This window comes from Balaenoptera physalus (assembly GCF_965194825.1).
Source record: "Balaenoptera physalus genome assembly, chromosome: 2".
NCBI lineage: Eukaryota > Metazoa > Chordata > Mammalia > Artiodactyla > Balaenopteridae > Balaenoptera > Balaenoptera physalus.
The window spans coordinates 113,634,866-113,657,001 of NC_138883.1; the positions used below are offsets into that span (position 1 = coordinate 113,634,866).

Consider the following 22,136-nt stretch of genomic DNA (forward strand, 5'->3'; position numbering starts at 1 on the left):
GTTTCTTTTTCCACACCTGACCTGCCCTAGGACCCTCCCCAACATGCCTGCCAACTTTTTGCTAAGATGGATCCCACCGCAGAGGCCTGTGGTGGTATGTCCCACACCTATTATGGGGTGGCGCCCCCTCCCTTTTTGACCCCCAAGGAGCCTTCCGGCCCATGTGCACAGGGAAGTTTTCCTTGACCTCAAGAGTGGTCATCTTATCTCTTTACTGCAGCAGAGCTCAGCTTCTGCCACTAGCTTTGTCCTTGGAGCATCTGGGTGAGAGCAAAGCTTCAGTTTTGCTCCACTTGACACATACCAGCTGTCCAGCCCAGGGGCCCATCTATCTCCTACCTCAAAACCAGCTCATGTGAATGAGTCCATCAAACACAACCCCCCTCTGAATCCCAGGCTGGGCTACCTTCTGCATGTGACTAGAAATAAATGCCCAACATTAGCAGTGATTTTATTTGGGTAGGTAGATTATAGTGATTTTTTTTTTTTTTTTTTAAATTAATGTATTTATTTTTGGCTGCGTTGGGTCTTCGTTGCAGTGTGTGGGCTTCTCATTGCTGTGGCTTCTCTTGTTGTGGAGCACAGGCTCTAGGCATGCAGGCTTCAGTAGTTGTGGCACACGGGCTCAGTAGTTGTGGCTCACGGGCTCTAGAGTGCAGGCTCAGTAGTTGTGGCACACGGGCTCAGTTGCCCTGCGGCATGTGGGATCTTCCCGGACCAGGGCTCGAACCCGTGTCTCCTGCATCGGCAGGCGGATTCTCAACCACTGCGCCACCAGGGAAGTCCTATAGTGATTTTTTAAAAATCTTTTTTAAAGTGTGTGTCTTTGCTTTTAGGTATTTTTCTAATTCTCTACAGTTAATGTTTACAATTTTGTAATCATGCAACTATAGTATTGAGGACATTTAGGCTTCTTCCCTGTCCTGGCTATTGTAAATAGTGCTGCAATGAACATTGTGGTATGTGTATCTTTTTGAATTATGGTTTTCTCAGGGTATATGCCCAGTAGTGGGATTGCTGGGTCATATGGTAGTTCTATTTTTAGTTTTTTAAGGAATCTCCATACTGTTCTCCATAGTGGCTATATCAATTTACATTCCCACCAACAGTGCAGAAAGGTTCCCTTTTCTCCATACCCTCTCCAGCATGTATTGTTTGTAGATTTTTTGATGATGGCCGTTCTGACCTGTGTGAGGTGATATCTCACTGTAGTTTTGATTTGCATTTCTCTAATAATTAGTGATGTTGAGCAGCTTTTCATGTGCTTCGTGGCCATCTGTATGTCTTCTATGGAGAAATGTCTATTTAGGTCTTCTGCCCATTTTTGGATTGGGGTGTTTGTTTCTTTGATATTGAGCTGAATGAGCTGTTTATATATTTTGGAGATTAATCCTTTGTCCGATGATTCATTTGCAAATATTTTCTCCCATTCTGAGTGTTGTCTTTTCATCTTGTTTATGGTTTCCTTTGCTGTGCAAAAGCTTTTAAGTTTCATTAGGTCCCATTTGTTTATTTTTGTTTTTATTTCCATTACTCTAGGAGGTGGATCAAAAAAGATCTTGCTATGATTTATGTCAAAGAGTGTTCTTCCTATGTTTTCCTCTAAGATTTTTATAGTGTCCAGTCTTACATTTAGGTCTCTAATCCATTTTGAGTTTATTTTTGTGTATGGTGTTAGCGAGTGTTCTAATTTCATTCTTTTACATGTAGTTGTCCAGTTTTCCCAGCACCACTTATTGAAGAGGCTGTCTTTTCTCCATTGTATATCCTTGCCTCCTTTGTCATAGATTAGTTGACCATAGGTGCGTGGGTTTATCTCTGGGCTTTCTATCCTGTTCCATTGATCTATATTTCTGTTTTTGTGCCAGTACCATATTGTCTTGATGACTGTAGATTTGTAGTATAGTCTGAAGTCAGGGAGTTTGATTCCTCCAGCTCCTTTTTTTTTCCCTCAAGACTGCATTGGCTATTCGGGGTCTCTTATGTCTCCATACAAATTTTAAGATTTTTTGTTCTAGTTCTGTAAAAAATGCCATTGGTAATTTGATAGGGATTGCATTGAATCTGTAGACTGCTTTGGAGAGTATAGTCATTTTCACAATATTGATTCTTCCAATCCAAGAATATGGTATATCTCTCCATCTGTTGGTATCATCTTTAATTTCTTTCATCAGTGTCTTATAGTTTTCTGCATACAGGTCTTTTGTCTCCCTAGGTAGGTTTATTCCTAGGTATTTTATTCTTTTTGTTGCAATGGTAAATGGGAGTGTTTCCTTAATTTCACTTTCAGATTTTTCATCATTAGTGTATAGGAATGCAAGAGATTTCTGTGCATTAATTTTGTTTCCTGCTACTTTACCAAATTCATTGATTAGCTCTAGTAGTTTTCTGGTGCCAGTTTTAGGATTCTCTATGTATAGTATCATGTCATCTGCAAACAGTGACAGCTTTACTTCTTCTTTTCCGATTTGGATTCCTTTTATTTCTTTTTCTTCTCTGATTGCCGTGGCTAGGACTTCCAAAACTATGTTGAATAATAGTGATGAGAGTGGACATCCTTGTCTTGTTCCTGATCTTAGAGGAAATGCTTTCAGTTTTTCACCATTGAGAATGATGTTTGCTGTGGGTTTGTCATATATGGCCTTTATTATGTTGAGGTAGGTTCCCTCTATGCCCACTTTCTGGAGAGTTTTTATCATAAATGGGTGTTGAATTTTGTCAAAAGCTTTTTCTACATCTATTGAGATGATCATATGGTTTTTACTCTTCAATTTGTTAGTATGGTGTATCACATTGATTGATTTGCGTATATTGAAGAATCCTTGCATCTCTGGGATAAGTCCCACTTGATCATGGTGTATGATCCTTTTCATGTGTTGTTGGATTCTGTTTGCTAGTATTTTGTTGAGGATTTTTGCATTTATATTCATCAGTGATATTGGTCTGTAATTTTCTTTTTTTGTAGTATCTTTGTCTGGTTTTGGTATCAGGGTGATGGTGGCCTCATAGAATGAGTTTGGGAGTTTTCCTTCCTCTGCAATTTTTTGGAAGAGTTTGAGAAGGACGGGTGTTAGCTCTTCTCTAAATGTTTGATAGAATTCACCTGTGAAGCCATCTGGTCCAGGACTTTTGTTTGTTAGAAGATTTTTAATCACAGTTTCAATTTCATTCCTTGTGATTGGTCTGTTCATATTTTCTATTTCTTCCTGGTTCAGTCGTGGAAGGTTATACCTTTCTAAGAATTTGTCCATTTCTTCCAGGTCGTCCATATTATTGGCACAGAGTTGCTTGTAGTAGTCTCTTAGGATGCTTTGTATTTCTGCAGTGTCTGTTGTAACTTCTCCTTTTTCATTTCTAATTTTATTAATTTGAGTCCTCTCCCTCTTTTTCTTGATGAGTCTGGCTAATAGTTTATCAATTTTGTTTATCTTCTCAAAGAACCAGCTTTTAGTTTTATTGATCTTGCTATTGTTTTCTTTGTTTCTATTTCATTTATTTCTGCTCTGCTCTTTAGATTTCTTTCCTTCTGCTAACTTTGGGTTCTGTTTGTTCTTCTTTCTCTAGTTCCTTTAGGTGTAACGTTAGATTGTTTATTTGAGATTTTTTTGTTTCTTGGGGTAGGCTTGTATAGCTATAAACTTTCCTCTTAGAACTGCTTTTGATGCATCCGATAAGTTTTGGATCGTCGTGTTTTTCTTTGTCATTTGTCTCTAGGTATGTTTTGATTTCTTTAGTGATCTCTTGGTTATTTAGTAATGTATTGTTTAGCCTCCATGTGTTTGTTTTTTCCTTTTTTTCCCTGTAATTGATTTCTAATCTCATAGCGTTGTGGTCAGAAAAGATGCTTGGTATGATTTCAATTTTCTTAAATTTACTGAGGCTTGATTTGTGACCCAAGATGTGATCTATCCTGGAGAATGTTCCGTGCACACTTGAGAAGAAAGTGTAATCTGCTGTTTTTGGTTGGAATGTCCTATAAATATCAATTAAATCTATCTGGTCTATTGTGTCATTTAAAGCTTGTGTTTCCTTATTAATTTTCTGTCTGGATGATCTGTCTATTGGTGTAAGTGAGGTGTTAAAGTCCCCCACTATTATTGTGTTACTGTTGATTTCCTCTTTTAGAGCTGTTAGCAGTTGCCTTATGTATTGAGGTGCTCCTATGTTGAGTGCATATATATTTATAATTGTTCTGTCTTCTTCTTGGATTGATGATCCCTTGATCATTACGTAGTGTCCTTCCTTGTCTCTTGTAACATTCTTTATTTTAAAGTCTATTTTATCTGCGTATTGCTACTCCAGCTTTCTTTTGATTTCCATTGGCATGGAATATCTTTTTCCATCCCCTCACTTTCAGTCTGTATGTGTCCCTAGGTCTGAAGTGGGTCTCTTGTAGACAGCATGTATATGGGTCTTGTTTTTGTATCCATTCAGCAAGCCTGTGTCTTTTGGTTGGAGCATTTAATCCATTCACATTTACGGTAATTATCGATATGTATGTTCCTATTACCATTTTCTTAATTTTGGAGGGTTTGTTTTTGCAGGTCCTTTTCTTCTCTTGTGTTTCCCACTTAGAGAAGTTCCTTTAGCATTTGTTGTAGAGCTGGTTTGGTGGTGCTGAGTTCTCTTAGCTTTTGCTTAGGAACACTAGACAGTACTTCAACATTACTCCTGGGGGCCATTTTAAAGAGCAAAACACCAACGAAGAGCACAAGAATGTGAAACACACAGCACTAAATAGATCGTGGGAAGGACATTTGTTTACAGTCTGAGAGCTGAGACAAGTAGGCAGATCATCGCTTTGTTTGACCTCAGCTGGGAACATGCACATCAGGAGACTCAAATGTATTCCCACTTTACCCATGTCCACAATGACTTCAAAAATGCTGCAAGTATTGATTTGAGGGTTACAAATAAATTTTAGCAAGTAGGTGAATTCACAAATGTGGAATCTGCAAATAATGAAGATTGATTGTAGCTAAATCATTTAAGGTTATATTAAACTCATGGGATTCAGACAAAAGCCATTCTCACAGAGGAAATTTATAGAATAAGATGCTACACATTCTCACTTATGGACTCAATTTTGTATTGCTGGGTCCTGATGCCACAGAAAGTGCTATCCTCATTTCATCACTAACCTCTGTTCCGATCACAGTATAGCTAGCCCATCTGTGAGGGTTTTAGATGGCTGATGCCCTTGTGACATTGTAGAATACGCCCTGGACCTGGAGAGTCAAGCCCTGAGGTCTCAGTCCTGGCATGGCTTGTACTTGAAGTGTTCAGGCAGAGGGTGGAGGCTCTGGGGTGTGATGGAAAAAGCACTGGCCTCAGAGTTGAACTCTGTCTCTAACCTGCTGAATAAATTCTGCTAAATAACTCAAGTGCTCTGAGCCTGTTTCCTCTCTGTAAAATATCATAGGGAGGAAATAGCCTCAGAGAAGTTGAGTATTTTACATTTGGTAACAGAGACCAGAGGAAATAGTGCGTGGGAAGGATTTTGAAAACAGTAAAGAGCCATGACAATGTGAGGTGGGACAGTCACTGTCATCGTGTTAATAACACCCCTGGAGTGGGCCATTCTCTGACCACAGTCTGGGGTCCATCTCACTGGGGCCCTGTCATTCTAGAAGCTAAAGAGACTTAAGCCTGGGCCGGCCAGTGCCAGATGGAAGGAAGAAATGGGGACTTAGAGACGTAAAGAAGCAGCTGTGGGGAAGCAGTGCTCCCTCCCTGAAGCTGCTTCAACCCCATGGGAGGCCCGAGGCCCTAACTGGGGGAAGACAGAAGTCCTGGGGCCACCATGAGTCCTCCTGAGTCCTTGGCCACCCCAAACCGACAAACCTGTCTCCTTTGTCTGCCAGCACCATGAGTGCCGAGGAGGACGCCAAGTGGCTTCAGTGGGTGACACACCATTTTGAGACCATTGCGGGAGAAGACAGGGAAATCAACCTGCAAGAGCTCAAAAGAGCCCTGAACGTGAAAGAGGTAAGTGTCCACTCCAGAAGTGGGGACCCCGCACTCATATTTTGTAGAGGAAGAGTAATCTGCTTTGCAGCACACAGTACCTCACAAGGAGGGAAAAGTTGCTCCCCGGGTTTCTCCGGGCTTGAGGCTGCACTTCTAAGCAGGGCCAGAGGATGTTTCTGTCTCTGCTACTGGGGTCCTTCCATCCCTCATGGTAGCCATGGCCTCCTGGGGTCTTCCAAACAACACATGAAGTTGGAAATCAGTAGCTTGTCAAATCTTAAGAAACATTATTGACCTCACAATTACTGCTAGCCTCATGGGCAAAGGTGATGCTATGACTTAAGCCTCCTGCCACAAAATAAGCTTTTCTATGATTTGTATCCATTAAAGGCCATTTGCACTGCCACACCATCCCCAGTCCTCTCTCTTGGTTTCATAGGTCCTCTGCCCATCCCCATAACAGCCTGCATGCCCAACAAACAGCGGAGACGTTAGCAGAGAGGTGGAAGGAGTGAGCCTCGCCCCAGGTGTCCTCTGGGCTGGCATCTCATGGTGGCCTGTGTCCTCGATGGGCGCGAGCCAACGAGCATTTGAATGCCCCTATTTTGATGGGAGAGCCCCTCATTTGCTGGTAACGGAGATACTACTTAGAGCTCTAAATGCTCTGCCTCCTTTCATAGTCAATATGGGGAAGGAAAAAAGGATCTTCTGCCTAACAGGAGCTGTAAAATATCTTAAGATAAAGGCCATTTGGGATGGTAGAGAGTGATAAAGGCCTTACTCAAGGGACCGAGGGGAAAAAGAGTGAAGCCAAGGCAGGCTTGGACAGCCCATAGTAGACTTCCTGCCTGTGAACTGAGGTCAGACACTAAAGCCCTTAGGTTCCTCTCGCTGCCTCAAGGGGAGCCTCCGGGCCTGGCATATCTGTGACACTGACCCAGTGCCTAACACCAGGCCTGGCAAGCAGAGGCTGCACAGACATGATTGTTGAATGAATGAATGGATGAATGATGAACGGAGTGAGTAAATCGGCATTGAGAACAGGTGCTGTTCAGAACAAGTCTACGTTAAGAACACTTAAATGTAGGCTGTAGGCAGCCCAAACAACAGGTAAAGGCAAAGACACAGGTACTCAGGTGGCATCTATTTTCTAAGTCCTTCCTGGCTTGCCTATCCCTCGGGGTGACCCCAAGGGGAATGAGACAGGACCTGGGAGGAGCCTTCGAGGGACCCTCGATCTGACCCTTTTCCCATGTTGAGTAAGGGGCCACCAGAGGTCTGGACTGCAAGGCTGATGGGGGCGATGGACTGTGGGGACGGAGAGCCTATGCAAATGACCAGGCCCGGGGGCCAGAAGGGGGCCAGAGGCCCAGACACAAGCCCATCCTCGCTACAGCTGAACAGTTCTCTCACCAGACCCCAAACTTGCTCTCAGCTGGCCAGATGGGCCATGGACACCGCCCGCTGCTGTGGCCTCGTGGGCAGATCACACACTGTGTTCAGGCACCTGGGTCCTGCCTGATTCCCACCACCCCACGGTGTGTACACACACACATGCAGATGCAGTGAATGAATTCGAAGCCTGGGCCCTGTGGCCATACTTGTGCCCATCTCCCGCCCCCTTCTGGTCACAGTCCTTCTTCGCCAAGAGATTCTTCATTCTGTTTGACTCGGATGGAAGTGGCACCATCACGCTTCAGGAGCTGCAGGAGGCGTGGACCCTGCTCATCCACGGCAGCCCCACAGACAAACTCCAATTCCTCTTCCAGGTGCATGATGTTGACGGTAAGGGCCCTTTGTGAGGTGGGGGGCCGGACTCAGTAGGGGGGACAAAGGGAATCAGCCTATCTCAGTGACGACCCAGCCTGGGGCTGTTTTCTCCAGGCGAGGCTGACAGCTCTCTCTCTCTGTCTCTCTGTGGGTTCCCTGCCCTCTCTCTGGTCTCTGCTTCCCTTTTGTTGTGGGAGAAGGTGGGTCCCTGGCAGGGAGACAAATGCCCTTGATTCAACTCAGCAGAAGCCAGAACTTTCCTTTGTTCTTTTCTATGTTTAAAAAAAGAAATTGTTTTGTTGCTTTTTAATAATCATCATAATAGCCCACGATGACAAAAATCACCCATAACATTTTTCTATACTGTCTTCTGATAGCATACACTCACCATCCACTTTTTTTAAAAAACAAAATGGGATTATACTATACACACTGCTGTTTTTCACTAAACAATATAAACAATTGTTCATGTAAGACTGTATTGCTTTGTAATATCATTTTTATTGTAGTAAAATATACGTAATATTAAATTTACCACTTTAACCAATTTTTAAGTGTATAGTTCAGAAGCATCAAGTAAATTCACATTGTTGGGCGACCATCACCACTATCCATCTCCAGAACTTTTTCATTTTTCCAAACTGACACTGTACCAACTAATCATAACTCCCTATTCCCCCTCCTCCAAGAATTTGACTACTGTAGGTAAATCATATAAGTGAAATTATATAATAGTTGTCCTTTTGTAACTGGCTTATTTCACTTAGCATAATGTTCTCAAGGTTCACCCATGTTGTACCATCTGACAGGCTTTCAGTCTTTTTTAAGACTGAATATTATCCATTTATGTATATTACGCATTTTGTTTATCCATTCATTTTTCAGTGGACACTTGGGTTGCTTCCATCTCTCGGCTATTATGAATAATGCTGCTATAGATATGGATGTACAAATATCTCTTCAAGACCCTGCTTTCAATTCTTTTGGGCATATACCCAGAAGTGGAATTACTGGATCATAGGGCAATTCCTTTTTTTGGGGACCTGCCATACTCTTTTTCCACAGTGGTTATACCATTTCACATTCACACCAGCAATGCATAAGGGTTCCAATTCCTCCAACACTTGTTATTTTCTGTTTGTTTGATAATAGCCATCCCAGTGGGTGTGAAGTGGTAACTCCATGTTGTTACAGCCTCATCTGTAGTGGCTGCATCATATTCCACTGTATGCCTGTGTCCTGTGTTCCATGCAGCACAGCCTAATAGTTAAGATCTCTGATTCTTTTCTTTTTTTTTTTTGTAAAATTAACTTTATTGAAATATTTAATACACTATTTTAAGAGTGGAGTTCAACGAGCTTTGACAAATTCATACATCTGTATAAACCACAACCCCTGCAATCAAGAAAGAAAACATATTTATTAGCCTAAAATGTTCCCTCCCCTTTTGCTATCAATGCCTCCCACTCCACCACTTTCTATGACCATACCATTTCTAGAATTTCAAATAAATAGAATCATCTAGTATATACTCTAAGGTCTCTGATTCTGAGGCCAGGTTACCTAGGTTCAAATCTCAGCTCCACCAGTTATTAATCATGTGACCCTGGGCAAGTTACTTAACTTCTCCCTGCTTTAATTTCTTCACCTGTCACATAAAACTAATGACCATCATAATAATACATACTCATGAGGTTGTTAGGAGGATTAAATTAGTTAACTTATGTAAACTCAGGACAGTGCCTAGTTCGGGGTACCACCTTTACAGGTGTCAGCTGTTATTTATTACTATTTACTCAAACCCCATTTCCAAAAGGGCGAATTTCATTGTTCCCCCCTCCGTTTTTTGGCGTTGGAAGTGACACTGCAATGACCTTCATTCTTTGGCAACTTTGTGGCTTAAAGGGTGTCTAAAGACCCAGAATCATCAAAGGAAGGGAGGCTGAAGTGGGAAAAAGGCACCCAATGAGACTGGGGTGGTTGGTGAGGCCAGACAGGGCAGGCCCCAGGGGCCATGGTTTGGAGTCTCAGTACGACGAGCAATGGGGAGCCATTGGAGAGCACTGAGCAGGGGAGTCACAGGGCTGGATTTGCATCCTGAAAACTCAGCCCAGCTGCAGATCTGCTCCAGGGCAAGGCCCTCTGGCCTATGGGGCTTCTCTACCTCCCATTCCCGCCTGACAGTCTAGCCAGACCTCATTCTTGGAACCCACCTCCCAAGTTGACCCACACCACCACCACTACATGGGCAGTTGACTGTACCTGCTTCCTGAACATCTTCCTCAGACCCCACCCCAATCTGCATGGGACCCTCTTCACTGACTGCTTCCTGACCACCAAGCTTGGCCCACACCTGGGGCTTATCAACAACCTCCGATGGAGAGGTTGGCCTGTGACAGGAGGAAGCGGCACACTCACCTCCTTGCCGACAGAGGTGGGGAAGAGGGCAGCAGGTGAGAGGAGGTTTGTAGTTTCAAGGCAGGAACTAGAGGGCACTCGCTTCCAGGGGCTCCAGTTTTCTCCGAGAGCCAGGCAGGGACTAGATGGGCATGGAGGTGAGAAGTGGTCTCGGCAGACAGCGGGACCGTGACCTTGCTAGAGAAGCATGAGAGGACTGCGGGCAAGTTGAAGGCCTTGCCATGGCTGGGATCAGACACTTCCTGCTCTCTTGGGTGCTTTTCTTCAGCAATGTTCACTTAGCTGCCCTGGTGCAGGAAAGGAGAAAACAGGTAGTTGGATTCACCTAGGGATGAGATATTTTTAGGGTCAGTGCAATAGAAGGACAGAGGGATAAGGAATAAAAATGTGCACAAGAATAATTGTGAAGGAGAACCCTGGATTGGAAATTGGCTAAGGAGAGTATAAAGCTGAATGGATGAGAGGGTGTGAAGGGGGCGGGGAGGGAGGGGAGCTCTGGATGTGGTCAGAGCACCCACAGGCCGTTGTGAACCCCTGTGTGATTTTGGCTATAAAAAGAGGGCCCGTTATCACTCTGCAGGGACTTTGGAAGTCCAAAGCGAGGAAGTATTTCTTTTAAAAAGGGACTTAAAGACTTCCATAGCCCTTTCAGATCGGGTGGCGAAGGCTTCAACCCATCCTGTGCAATAGTTGGTCTTGGGGGGACCCCCTCTTTCCAGGTTTTAAGAAGAACTTGATCCCCGGGGTTTATCTGTGAAGGAACTGCTCTTCCCTCTGTATTTTTAGTGGGAGCTGGCAGTGTCTTGTGGGCATAGTCCTGGATTGCCTTCTGAACTTGTCCTAGATTAATAGTCTATCTCAGGACCTGGTTCACGTCCTCATCCAGTAGAATGTCAGTAGTAAGAAAAGGCCTCCCATAGGTCATTTCAAATGGGCTAAGTCTCAGACCACTCCTGGGGGCTACACGGACCCTGAAGAGTGCAATAGGAAGCAAGCTGGTCCAGGGTGCATGAGTTTCTTGGCAGAGCTTTGCTAAGGTTTTCTTTAAAGTATGCTTCATGCTGGCTCTTGACTAGGAAAACTGAAGGACGGGAGGTGTGGCTGGAGAGTGGCATGTTAGACTCTGTACGTGATTACAGACTTTGACTTTGGCCCAAGTGATGATCACAATACCAATAAGACTTTCCATTTATATGCAACTACCGTCTTCCATATACTGCATTAAGTGCTTTATAATTAATTATCTATTATCCTGAACCAATTCTGAAAGGGAGGAATAATTAGCCCCATTTTAGAGATGAGCAAAGTAAGGTGCAATACTCTAAAGGACTTATAGCCCACCATCACACAGTAAGGGGCAGAAGCATGTTGCTACCTCAGGTGTGTCTATATCCAAAACAGGCCACGAAATCACTAATCACGAGTCCTACGGCTCATGAAGAATGAAAATATATACAGGAAAAAAAAGTGCCCCAGATCCCATCTCAGTTGATACAGTAGTTTCTCTGATTGGTTCCAGGACCCCAGTGGATACCAAAATCCGTGTATGCTCAAGTCCCTTAGATAAAATGGAGTCATACAGTCGGCCCTCGGTATCCGTGGGTTCCACATCTGACGATTCAACCAACCGCGGGTGGAATCCCCGGATGCAGAACCCAACCTTTTGGAGGGTCGACAGTACTTCTGGCTTCCTTTTCACATCACTCTTAGCCACTCATGTTCACATAAGGCCACAAGGCTGGACTTGAGGGCCCAGCTGCAGCCTCTCAGGACAACATGGATGAGCAAATTTTGCTACAAGTTGGGGAACAACAGGGAACCTCTTCACCACCACCTCATATACAATTCGCCTCTGGATAATTGAAGCTCTGGGCACATAGCTCGTTATAGATTAAGTAAGCAAGTGTATCTTCTGGGCAGATGGTCTTGGAAGTTGAGTGGTACTTAGAGAGGAGGCTGCAGATTCTGGAGGAAGGCATGCGCTGAGTCCAAAGCTCCTCCATGCTTGGGGAGATGTTCATCTCTGTTGAGCTCGGCAATAGGGAGCCATGGAAGGTTTGTGAGCGGAAGGTGCCATATGTCCTTCGATTGCCTGGTCTATGCTCCTAAAGAGAGTTGGTTGGCAGAAAGATGAAGATGAACGAACCATTGATGCAATGGTTGTGCAAGGCAGGGCGAGTCTGCAAGTACAGAGCGAGGTCTGGGGGGCAGGCGCCCACTCGGCTTCATCCTCACTTGGGCCAGGGAGCGGCTCCATCAACGTGGACGAGCTGCGCATCGTGCTGCAGTCGTGCCTGCGTGAGAGCGCCATCTCGCTGCCCGAGGAGAAGCAGGACCAGCTGACGCTGGCGCTCTTCAAGTTGGCAGACAAGGACTGCAGCGGCGTCGTCATCCCCTTCGATGAGCTTCGAGACGAGCTGCAGCGCTTCCCCGGGGTCATGGAGAACCTGACCATCAGGTACCGCCCTGTCTCGTGCAGGGGCACTGCCAGTGCTGGGATTAGGCACCAGGTGCGAAGTGTGGCCTGAACTCAGGAAGGATCCCTCAGCCCGGCCCCGCCCCTCCCTGCCCAGGTCGGCCCCGCCCCGGATAAGCCCCGCCCGAACCCTCCCCTCTTTGCCTGCTTTCTCTTGGGGACAGAGGTCTGTAGTGCAGGGCAGCTGTTGTCATGTGTCCATTTTCTACAGTGTTTCTTTAGAATCAACTCACAATAGTAAGCGCTGGGCATTTTTACCAATATACCAGTGCATAGCATGGAAAAGGAAACTAAAGTTACAAAAGGAATGAAGTTACAAAAGGACATTAAAGTTACTTCACCTGAGGTAACACGCCGAGGAGCACACAGATAGTTAGCAAAGACAGTTATTTATTCAACTTGGTTGAGCAGCTACTATGTACCAAGCCTTGTTCTCAGTAATGGCAGAGCTCTGCTGGGGCTACCTTCCAGACTGAGGGACAGGTAATTGATACCAATAAACAAGTACATAAACTAGATAAGTACAAATTTGATAAGCGCTGTGAAGAAAATAATATTAAAAGGGTGTAACAACAGACCCAAGTTTGTCTGACTCCAAGCTCTGAATAGTGCCGGTTTTGTAGTTCATTCTTTTTGCGTATTAACTTTCTTGTGGGTTATCACAAAATGTCTCAGATTCTTCCATCCTTTTCGATTACCTCCCCCGCCCCGCCCCCAGTTGGGAAGTAAGGAGAGGTAGTTAAAAAAAAAAAAAGTCGTGCGTGTGGCATCCGAAAGACCAGAGATTCATCCCAGTTCCATCTAGCTGTGTGACTGTAAGCAAGTCACTTGACCTCTCTGTTTCCTGGTGTAAAAGAAAGCTGGCCTGTTTGCCACGAGGCTCCCTGAGAGTTAGTGGGCTCCAGAGGGAATGGGGTCTCTCGGTTCAGACTCTGGTGGTCCCCGCCACACCGCGGCCTTCTGAGTGGGGCCCTCTCTCACAGTGCTGCCCACTGGCTGACTCCTTCCGCCGCCAGGCCACCCCGACACCGTCCTCGCCAGCTGACCTCTGCCTACTGACACAGCCACCACAGCCACCTGCCCTGCCTGGCCGCCTACGTGGGCCTCCACGTGCTGCTCTTTGCCCTGGCAGCTAGTGCGCGCCAGGCCCTCGGCGCCAGTGTCATGGTGGCCAAGGGCTGCGGCCAATGCCTCAACTTTGACTGCAGCTTCATCAAGGTGGGTTCTGTGGGCACAACGCAGGGAAGCGGGTAGGGGGACTGATGTAGGCTCCTCTTAGACAAAATGACCCACATGGGGACACCTGCAGTGTCAGGGTAGGATGGCACCTTAGAACTCAACTGGGCCAACACTCACTGGTGGGGACTAAGGCTCAGAGGGGGCAGTGAGCTGTCCATAGTCACACAGCAGGTAAATAACATAGCTGGCATTTTTGTGTGCTACTATGTACAAGTCACAGCGCTAAGCACTTTCCAACTGATCCTCACAATAACCCTATGGTGGACCCAGAGGAGGTGGGCTGGCTCCTGTGCAGAGCTCCAACCAGAAAGAGAATACTTCCAGAGGTCTTGAATGCCAGAATGTGATCCTGGGGACCAGAGACTGAGGTCTCCAAGTGTATTTGATGACACACTTTGGCAACTGGAACGAAATAAAACACAACAAAAATAAACAGAAAACAAAAACCCCTCCCAATTACCCAGTATATGCTCACTTACTTGTAATTATATGCATGCCCTATTATCATTAGCCAATAGGTTTATGGCACAATATAACTATAAGGCAAGCTTCATCCTTTTCTTTCTTTTTTTAAGATTTTCCTGATGTGGACCATTTTTTAAAGTCTTTACTGAATTTTTTACAAGATTGCTCCTGTTTTATGTTTTGGTTTTTTGGCCGCAGGGCATGTGGGTTCTTAGCTCCAGGGATTGAACCCGCACCCCTTGCATTGGAAGGCGAAGTCTTAACCACTGGACCGCCAAGGAAGTCCCAAGGTTCATTCTTGATGATCAGGGATGTACATCTCTAGTCCAAATACTCCTCCCGACAATATCAGCTTCTTATTAGAGTGGGTTTTATTTATAACCTCATAACTGGCTACAAAGAATTCACACCAGGGGTGGGAGACACGTGACTCATTTTTGTGGTCACTTGCTCTTGCCTTATTAACACTATTTGCAATCTGCATTTTCTCTGTAGGGAATCTTTTTAAGCTACTTGTCCCTTCTGAGGGGTGGTTAGCTTACTTAAGTTAAAAGCAGTTAATGTAATCTGCAAATGCACGTATCAGGGCATGCATAAATACATTGAAGTAAACGAGCAAGTGAGGGGACCTTCATCATAAACCCCTTGAAAAGCCCCAACTGCCCCCAGGACATCTCGAGAACCACATGTGACATGGTGCCAGTCTGACATATGACTAAATGAGGGCACCATGTCTACACAGATACTAAATATTAGTAAAAGCTTATGTGCTTCCCACGTGTTGAGATAAAAGTGATACCAGCAGACATTCTGTAACATTTTTTCTTCACCAATTCTGGAGATCCTACTTTGCAGACCCCCAGCTTTGGACCTAGGGGAACAGCGGAGGCTTGGGGGCAGGGGAGGTGGTGACAGGGCCCCGTTTAGGAAGCACAACAGGCTCAGGGTAGGGGAACAGCTGCTGGGGAGCAGAGGACAGGGCGGAGAGCGAGCCAGGTGGGGCTCGCTACCGCTTTGCCCGGCCAGGTGCTGATGCTTAGGCGCTGCCTCACGTGGCTGCGGGCCACGTGGCTGGCTCAGGTCCTGCCGCTGCACCACAACCTCCAGTTCCACCAGCTTATGGGCTACGTGGTGGTCGGGCTCTCCCTCGTCCACACCGTGGCCCATGTGGTGAACTTCGGTGAGTAGCCTGGGGCTGGGGGTGGGGACCTGGGCTTTCCACAAACCACTCGGTTATCCTGCCCCTGTGTGTCCTGCCGGCCCGATGGGCAGAGAAGGGGGAGGGGTGGGAACCCCAAAGGGAAAGTGCAGTGGGCAGAGCTTGTCTTGTGCTCGTCTCCAGCACTCCGGGCTCAGTCCAAGGCCAGCCCCTTCCAGTTTTGGGAACTGCTGCTCACCATGAGGCCTGGCATTGGCTAGGTCCGCGGCTTGGCCTCCCTGACCGGTGTGGCCCTGCTGCTACTGCTGCTTCTCATGTCCGCCTGCTCCAGCTCCTGTGTCCGCAGGAGCGGCCACTTTGAGGTGCCCCAGCCCTTGCCCCTTTGCCTGTCCCATGCTGGGCTCCCAACTTCATTTCAGACTGTGTTCCCTCTAAATTACTCCAGAGCCCAGGAAGCTCCAGACGGTCTGCATACTATGGACATGTGATTTGGGGTTCTGCCATTGGGCTGTAGTTTATGTCTGCTGAGTGAAAATGTTCTGCTCTAGAAGATTCTCCTGGCTTTTTTGCTGGCTTATCCCCTTGCTCTAATTGGATTAAACTGGGCACAGGGAGGGGAAGGAACACAGGCTTTCGGGATCCTAATCCCCACCCCACTACTTGCGGGTCACTCACTGTCCTCATCTGTAAAACAGAGCTATAATTCTCTACCTTTGAAGTTATTAATATTTTAGGAATTAAGTGAGATAATACATGTGAAGCCAATAACTACACACAGCTGGCACATGGTCAGTCCAAAAGTATTAGGTCTAGCTTTGCTTTCCTCTCTCTAGCCTCCTCGAGATACAAGAGGTCACAGAGGATTTGGTTGGGAGACCGGAACTGTCCCTTGGACTGATCTGGTCACATCAGAAATAGACATATATATATATATATATATATATACACGGCACCTACTTGGGGCCAGCAATGATCCTTTGAAGTCAGAATCAGCATCCTCATTTGACCCATGAGGAATCTGACTCTCAGAAAAGTAACTTACCAGGCCGAGGTCCCACAGCTAGTAGCAGAGCAGGCATTGAAACTCAGGGCTTTGCTTTCTCCTCCACTCCCAGAACACCACTGCTGTCTTTCCTTCCTTCCCCCTGAGAAAGGGTCCGTGGGCTGGGACATTGATGCTCATGAGCCCATCGGAGGGGGCAGTTCACTCTGCCCAGAACACCCCCAGGCAGATGTTCCAGATGTTTGCCACTAGCACCAAGAATCTTCCCTTACAGACTTTCTGGGCCAAGCCCCCCAGAACAGAGAGGCAACGAAGCTTCCCACCCCCAACCTCCTACCCAAGCCTGTTCCCAGGAGAGGGTGTGTGTGGCCAAGGCTCTGGGCACAGTCCTGGCTTTAAGGATGGCCGTGAACCTTGGCTCTGTTCCACCCCCAGGCCTTGACTCTGGCAACTTACTCCCCACCCCCACAGGTGTTCTATTGGACCCACCTGTCCTACCTCCCATGTCTGCACGGGCCCAACTTCTGGAAGTGGCTGCTGGTCCCTGGCACCTTGTTCTTCCTGGAGAAGGCCGTCGGCCTGGCCGCATCCCGCATGGAGGCCCTGTGCATCGTGGAAGTCAATCTCCTCCCTTCCAAGGTGCAAAGGGGGCCTGAGGAGCCAAGGGGAGTCACAGGTGGTGGGGTGCAGCAGCTGAGTACTCTGTTAGACCCCCGCCCCCAAGGAAATGGGGAGCCCCATCACAGTGGAGAAGATAAGCAAAGTGCAAGACTCGATCCAGCCCTCCGGGAGTGACACTTCTGGAAGGGGAATGACAGGTAGGCAGGGTACCACTAAAGGCCAGTGTGCACAGAATACCTTCAGTAAGTATATATTAGTGTCTACAAGGTGGCAGGCCCTGTGCTAGGTGACAGAGATGCAGAGAAGGCTCAGGCACTGTCCCACTCTCCACGGGCACACAGGCTAATAGGAGAGTCAGCCCTTCCGTTACAATGCAGGGCTGTGCTGGTAAGAGAAGAAGAATCCCAGGAGGTGTTAAAACTCTTTGTCTTTGAGAGATCAGAGAAGCTTCAGAATGAGAGGGGAGCTGCCTTTTCAGGGTTTTGAAAGATGAATAGGAGTTTGTTGGATAGACAAGATAGGGAAGGGTTTGCTTGGATAAGGAACAGCATGGGCAAAGGCACAGAGTTATGAAAGGGCATACTGTGCTTGGGGGACTACAGGTAATTTGGCACAGCTGGAGCCAAGGTGCCAGGGAGAAGCTGGAGGGGTGGGCAGGGCCTAAGGGTGAGTGGCCTCACTCTGCAGGCCACAGGGAACCCTTGAGCAGAGTGGGGGCGGGCGGGCGGGCGGTGGTACTGAGCTGCTTTATACTCCAGCTGCATTTCTTTAGTCGCTCTGTAGAAGATGGCTTGGAGGGGACCACTGGGGAGGCTGTCGCACACATGTAGATGAGAGCTCACGAGATCCTTGACCTTGAACTGGGTGGGGAGGGGGCATGTCACAGAAAGACTCAAGAGGTAACTGGCTGCATTTGCGGTTGAGGTGGGGAAGGCGTCTAGGCTGTCTTGCAGGTGCCTGAGTAACTGGGGCCATTTTTGGAGAAAGGGAAGGCAGTTCTGGGTGGGTTTGACTCTGGACAGCTTGAGAGTGAGGACACGGAAGCTGACTAAGAGGCCGAGGTTTCTGTCTAGACCCTGGCATCAGACAGAGTGGTTGGATTCAAATCCCGTGGTTTCTTAGCTGGTGGCCTTGAGCAAGTCATTTAACCTCTCTGAGCCTCAGCCTCTCCTGCGTAAAGTGGAGAAAGAATGACATGCATCTCAGAGAGTCTCTGTGAGGACCAGAGATAGCACTAGAAGAGCTCCACACAGCTCTGGCACCAAGTAAGTGCTCAATAAACTGAAGCTACTATCCAGGAGGCTGTTGTATCCTGGAGAGATGCCCGTTCACGGTTGGAATACCACCCAGGTGCCACAGAAGTTCCAGGAAAGGGGCTGGAGCAGTCAGGGGCTTCACAGAGGTGGAGGACCACTGAGAAGCAGTATTTATACCACGAGAAGTGGGATCACACCATGAGCCCCACTTCAGACACAGCCTGACTTCCCTTCTCTGATCACTGCCACCCCCTGGTTCACAGAGGTGCTGCAGGGGTGAGACCCCACTCACAGGCACAGAAGAGTCTCATGTCTGGGGCCAGCCTGGCTTATGGTGGAGAAAGACGGCCCAGCCTCCATCCTCTGGCACTGGGGCCCCTGGCAGCTCTGGGCCTGCACAGATGACCCTGGTCTCTTTCTTCTCTCCCCAGGTCACTCACTCACTTGTATCTGAACATCCCCACCATTGCGCACCACGAGTGGCACCCCTTCACCATCAGCAGCACTCCTGAGCAGAAAGGTAGGCCTGCGCCAGCCCCACCGGTCACTCAGCAGGTATTACTGAGTCCTTGCCGTGTGCCAAGCAAGGCTGGGAACCAGGAACACAGAGGTGAACAAGACCAGACACACAAAGTCAACCTCCCAAAGCTCCCTCTGGAACACAGAGGCAGACGTGCAGATGCTGACCGAATGGGGTGTTTGGGGCTGTACCGGCTGCCGTGAGGGTCACAGGGGAGGGCCTGGCCTGGTGGGGGAAGTGGGCAGGGTGGCATTTCAGCTGAACTTTGAAGGGTTCGTAGGAGTTTCCTAGGTAGGGAAGGACGAGGGGGTGGAGGCGGAGGGAGAAGCATGAAAACGTGGAAACGTAGAAGGGTCTGATGTAGTTTGGGCTGAGGGTTAGGTGGAGTAGGGAGGAAGGAAGTAGGGGCAGGGGGGACGGGAGAGAGGGTCAGAGAAGGGACTGAAGGCAGACAACAGTGGCTGGCAAAGTCGACGGGAACCAGGGTGGGACTGGAAAGACTTCGAACGCAGAGTGGAACGCAGGATGGCGCAGGCGGTTGGGAGCCCGCAGGGGTCTTAAGCAGAGGAACAGCGGCTCAGAGGAGAGGGGACCAGGACGTTTCCCAGGGGGCTGTGACAGGAAGCCAGGCTTCCGCACTCCATGTGGCCATGAGCCCTGTGGGGCGCCAAGGCAGCAGAAGCCCTCGCACCCTTCTCCCCCATCCCTGGACCACCCCTATTCCCTCTGGATACCCAGCACCCATAGGACCGCTCAGCTGACCCTCCCTTTGCCCAGCTGTCCTCTGACTCGCAACCATGCGTGGGCCTGCCTTCTGGTCCTGAGCTGTTGGTCGGGCCACAAGCTGGACCTCTGACCTCCTGGCCGGGCATTGGCCTTCCCACCTCAAGCGGCGCTTCTGACAGAGGAGGCCTTGCGTGGCCTGTTACCGCGAGACCCTTGCTCAGCTTCATGAGGAGTAAAGGCTTCTGGTTGCCAGGGTTCTCTGACCCACCCCCACTAAAAGCTGTAGCTTCACTCAGGATGCCTCCCACCCCCTGGCCCAGCTCCCTCAGCTCAGGGCGCAGACCCAGGTCCAGGGTTCCCCTCCCGAAGATGCACAACACCTGCCCTGGAATCATGTGAGTGGTGGCCTGGATGTACAATGGGGTGAGGGTGTGGGTTAGAGAGGGTGGGTTATTTTCTTCCTATTTTTCTTTCCTTTGCTGTTTTGTAAAGAACAGAGATGCTTCCAGAAAATTCAGACAGTATAGAAACATGTCCCGAAGAAAATTAAAATCCCTCAAGTAATTCCACCCAAAGAAATCCATTGTCCCAAGGGGGAAAGGGGCGATGGGATGAATTGGGAGATTGGGATTGATATATATACACTCTTGATACTATGTATAAAATACATTCCATAATGAGAACCTACTGTATAGCACAGGGAACTCTACTCAGTGCTCTGTGGTGACCTAAACGGGAAGGAAATCCAAAAAAGAGGGGATATATGTATACGTATAGTGATTCACTTTGCTGTACGGTAGAAACTAACACAACATTGTAAAGCAACTATACTCCAATAAAATTTTAAAAAGAAAAAAAAATAAAACCATTGCCTTCCAGATCTCAATACATCTCCATGGATAATCAGAAGCAGAGATAATTCTGCATGCAAGGGATCACTGTTCACACTGTTTTAAAGCCCACTTTTTCTCCGTGAATAGTATGTCATGAAAATCTTTGCATGTCAGTTCTTTTAAAAGAAGAACTTTTCCTTTTTGTGGCTGCATACTATTCCAGTGTATCAATACTAATATGATTATAATGACCATGTTTATTTTATGGATATGTTATTTATTGGACTAATTCTTGAAGGGGTTTCTTCAGGGTCCCACCTTGGAATCTGCCCATCTCTTGGGCCCGAGTCCTCTACAGTGAGCTGAGTGAGTCCATACGGGGGCTGGTAAATCCTCCAACTTTGTTTGCAGAGCTGGCTTACAGGATTAGGAGTGGGACTCAGGCTGGCAGGTGCGGCTGATTGAATTCAGCTGACATGTAAGAGGCCTTCTCCATATGAGTCACTGTGTGAGGCAGTTCAGGGCGCATCTGTGCGACAGGGCATAGCCCAGCCCTCCTGCCTCTTTGTACCCTGAAGGGTGAGAAAGCGCCAGGAAGGCGCATGGGAGTAGGGATCCAAGCACCTGACTTTTCAGTCCCCTCCTCACAAAGCTGTGAGAGCGTGCCTCACCTCTCTGTAAACACAGGGTCCAACCAGTTTATTTAGGAACTTAGGTGGGCAAAAAAATGTGACATCTTTGTTTTTACTAACCGCTAACTAAAATTTAGCCTTTTCTTCAGGTATGAATGCAGGTAACAAACCATAGTAGCGTTACCAATCCCTGTGCCTTTTTCGAAATGAAAACCATGGACTCTTCTTCATATCACGTTACGCTTGCTGTCCATACTTTGGGATATCATTCATGCTTATTGCTAATTCACGTTTCCAGTGGCCATGTGACTCCTGCTGCATCTCGTTATTTCATGTATCAACAAAAACGCACATGTATTCTTAAATCAAAATTTTAAAAACTATATTTTGATAACTGTCTCATTATAATTGGTTTCATCTGTAATTTCTACATATGTTATTCAACGTATTTAAGAACCTTACTCTGAGAAGGAGTCTATCCATTTCCTTCATAGGACTGCCAAAAGAGTCCGTGGTTTAAAATAAAAGAAAAAGGATGAGAACCCCAGACCAGGAGATCTCTTAGGGGCCTCCTTACTCTCATGTGGGTTCTTTCTGGTACCCCTCAATAGAGGGGTAGCCCCCCCCAGGCTTTTCCATCAGTCATCCACTCAACAGGGAACCTTAGTAAGCACCCCCTGCATCCCAGACACTGGGGGCAATGCAAGCTGTTGTTCCCACCATTGATTGAGCACCTACCGTGTGCAGAGCCGTTGACAGGCACCCGGTTGAATGTGGGAGGGAGAGGGTCCCCACCTTGGTGAGACCCTGGCTTGATGGAGGAGGCCTGGCCCCCACCCCTAGGGAGCTCCCAGTGTGCTCAGGGCCACTCTGACCCCTGCCTTGGCAAAGGAGACTGAACCCTTAGGTTGACCTCACCGAGCAAGATTGCCAGGTCTGCACAGAGAGCTCGGCTCTCCAAGTCCCATGACTGTGACTGCTAGTTTGGGCCTGAGGAAGGACATTCAAAGGAGGACTTAAGGGGCGGACGCCCAGTCCCAATCCCTCC

The 22,136-nt window shown here is 47.5% G+C and overlaps 1 protein-coding gene across 1 annotated transcript in view; it reads left to right on the forward strand.

The window, feature by feature from the left end:
* The window catches only part of LOC309654721 (NADPH oxidase 5-like), a gene marked incomplete at its 3' end in the record, with an annotated part of 43,384 nt that overhangs the window by 15,458 nt on the left and 5,790 nt on the right, over positions 1 to 22,136 (forward strand). Inside the window, 11 exon segments of the mRNA XM_082449137.1 lie at positions 5,865 to 5,988; positions 7,605 to 7,755; positions 12,403 to 12,616; positions 13,618 to 13,690; positions 13,694 to 13,852; positions 15,365 to 15,518; positions 15,681 to 15,754; positions 15,758 to 15,859; positions 16,972 to 17,139; positions 18,328 to 18,386; positions 18,809 to 18,897. Coding sequence (XP_082305263.1) covers positions 5,865 to 5,988; positions 7,605 to 7,755; positions 12,403 to 12,616; positions 13,618 to 13,690; positions 13,694 to 13,852; positions 15,365 to 15,518; positions 15,681 to 15,754; positions 15,758 to 15,859; positions 16,972 to 17,139; positions 18,328 to 18,386; positions 18,809 to 18,897 — 1,367 coding nt within the window.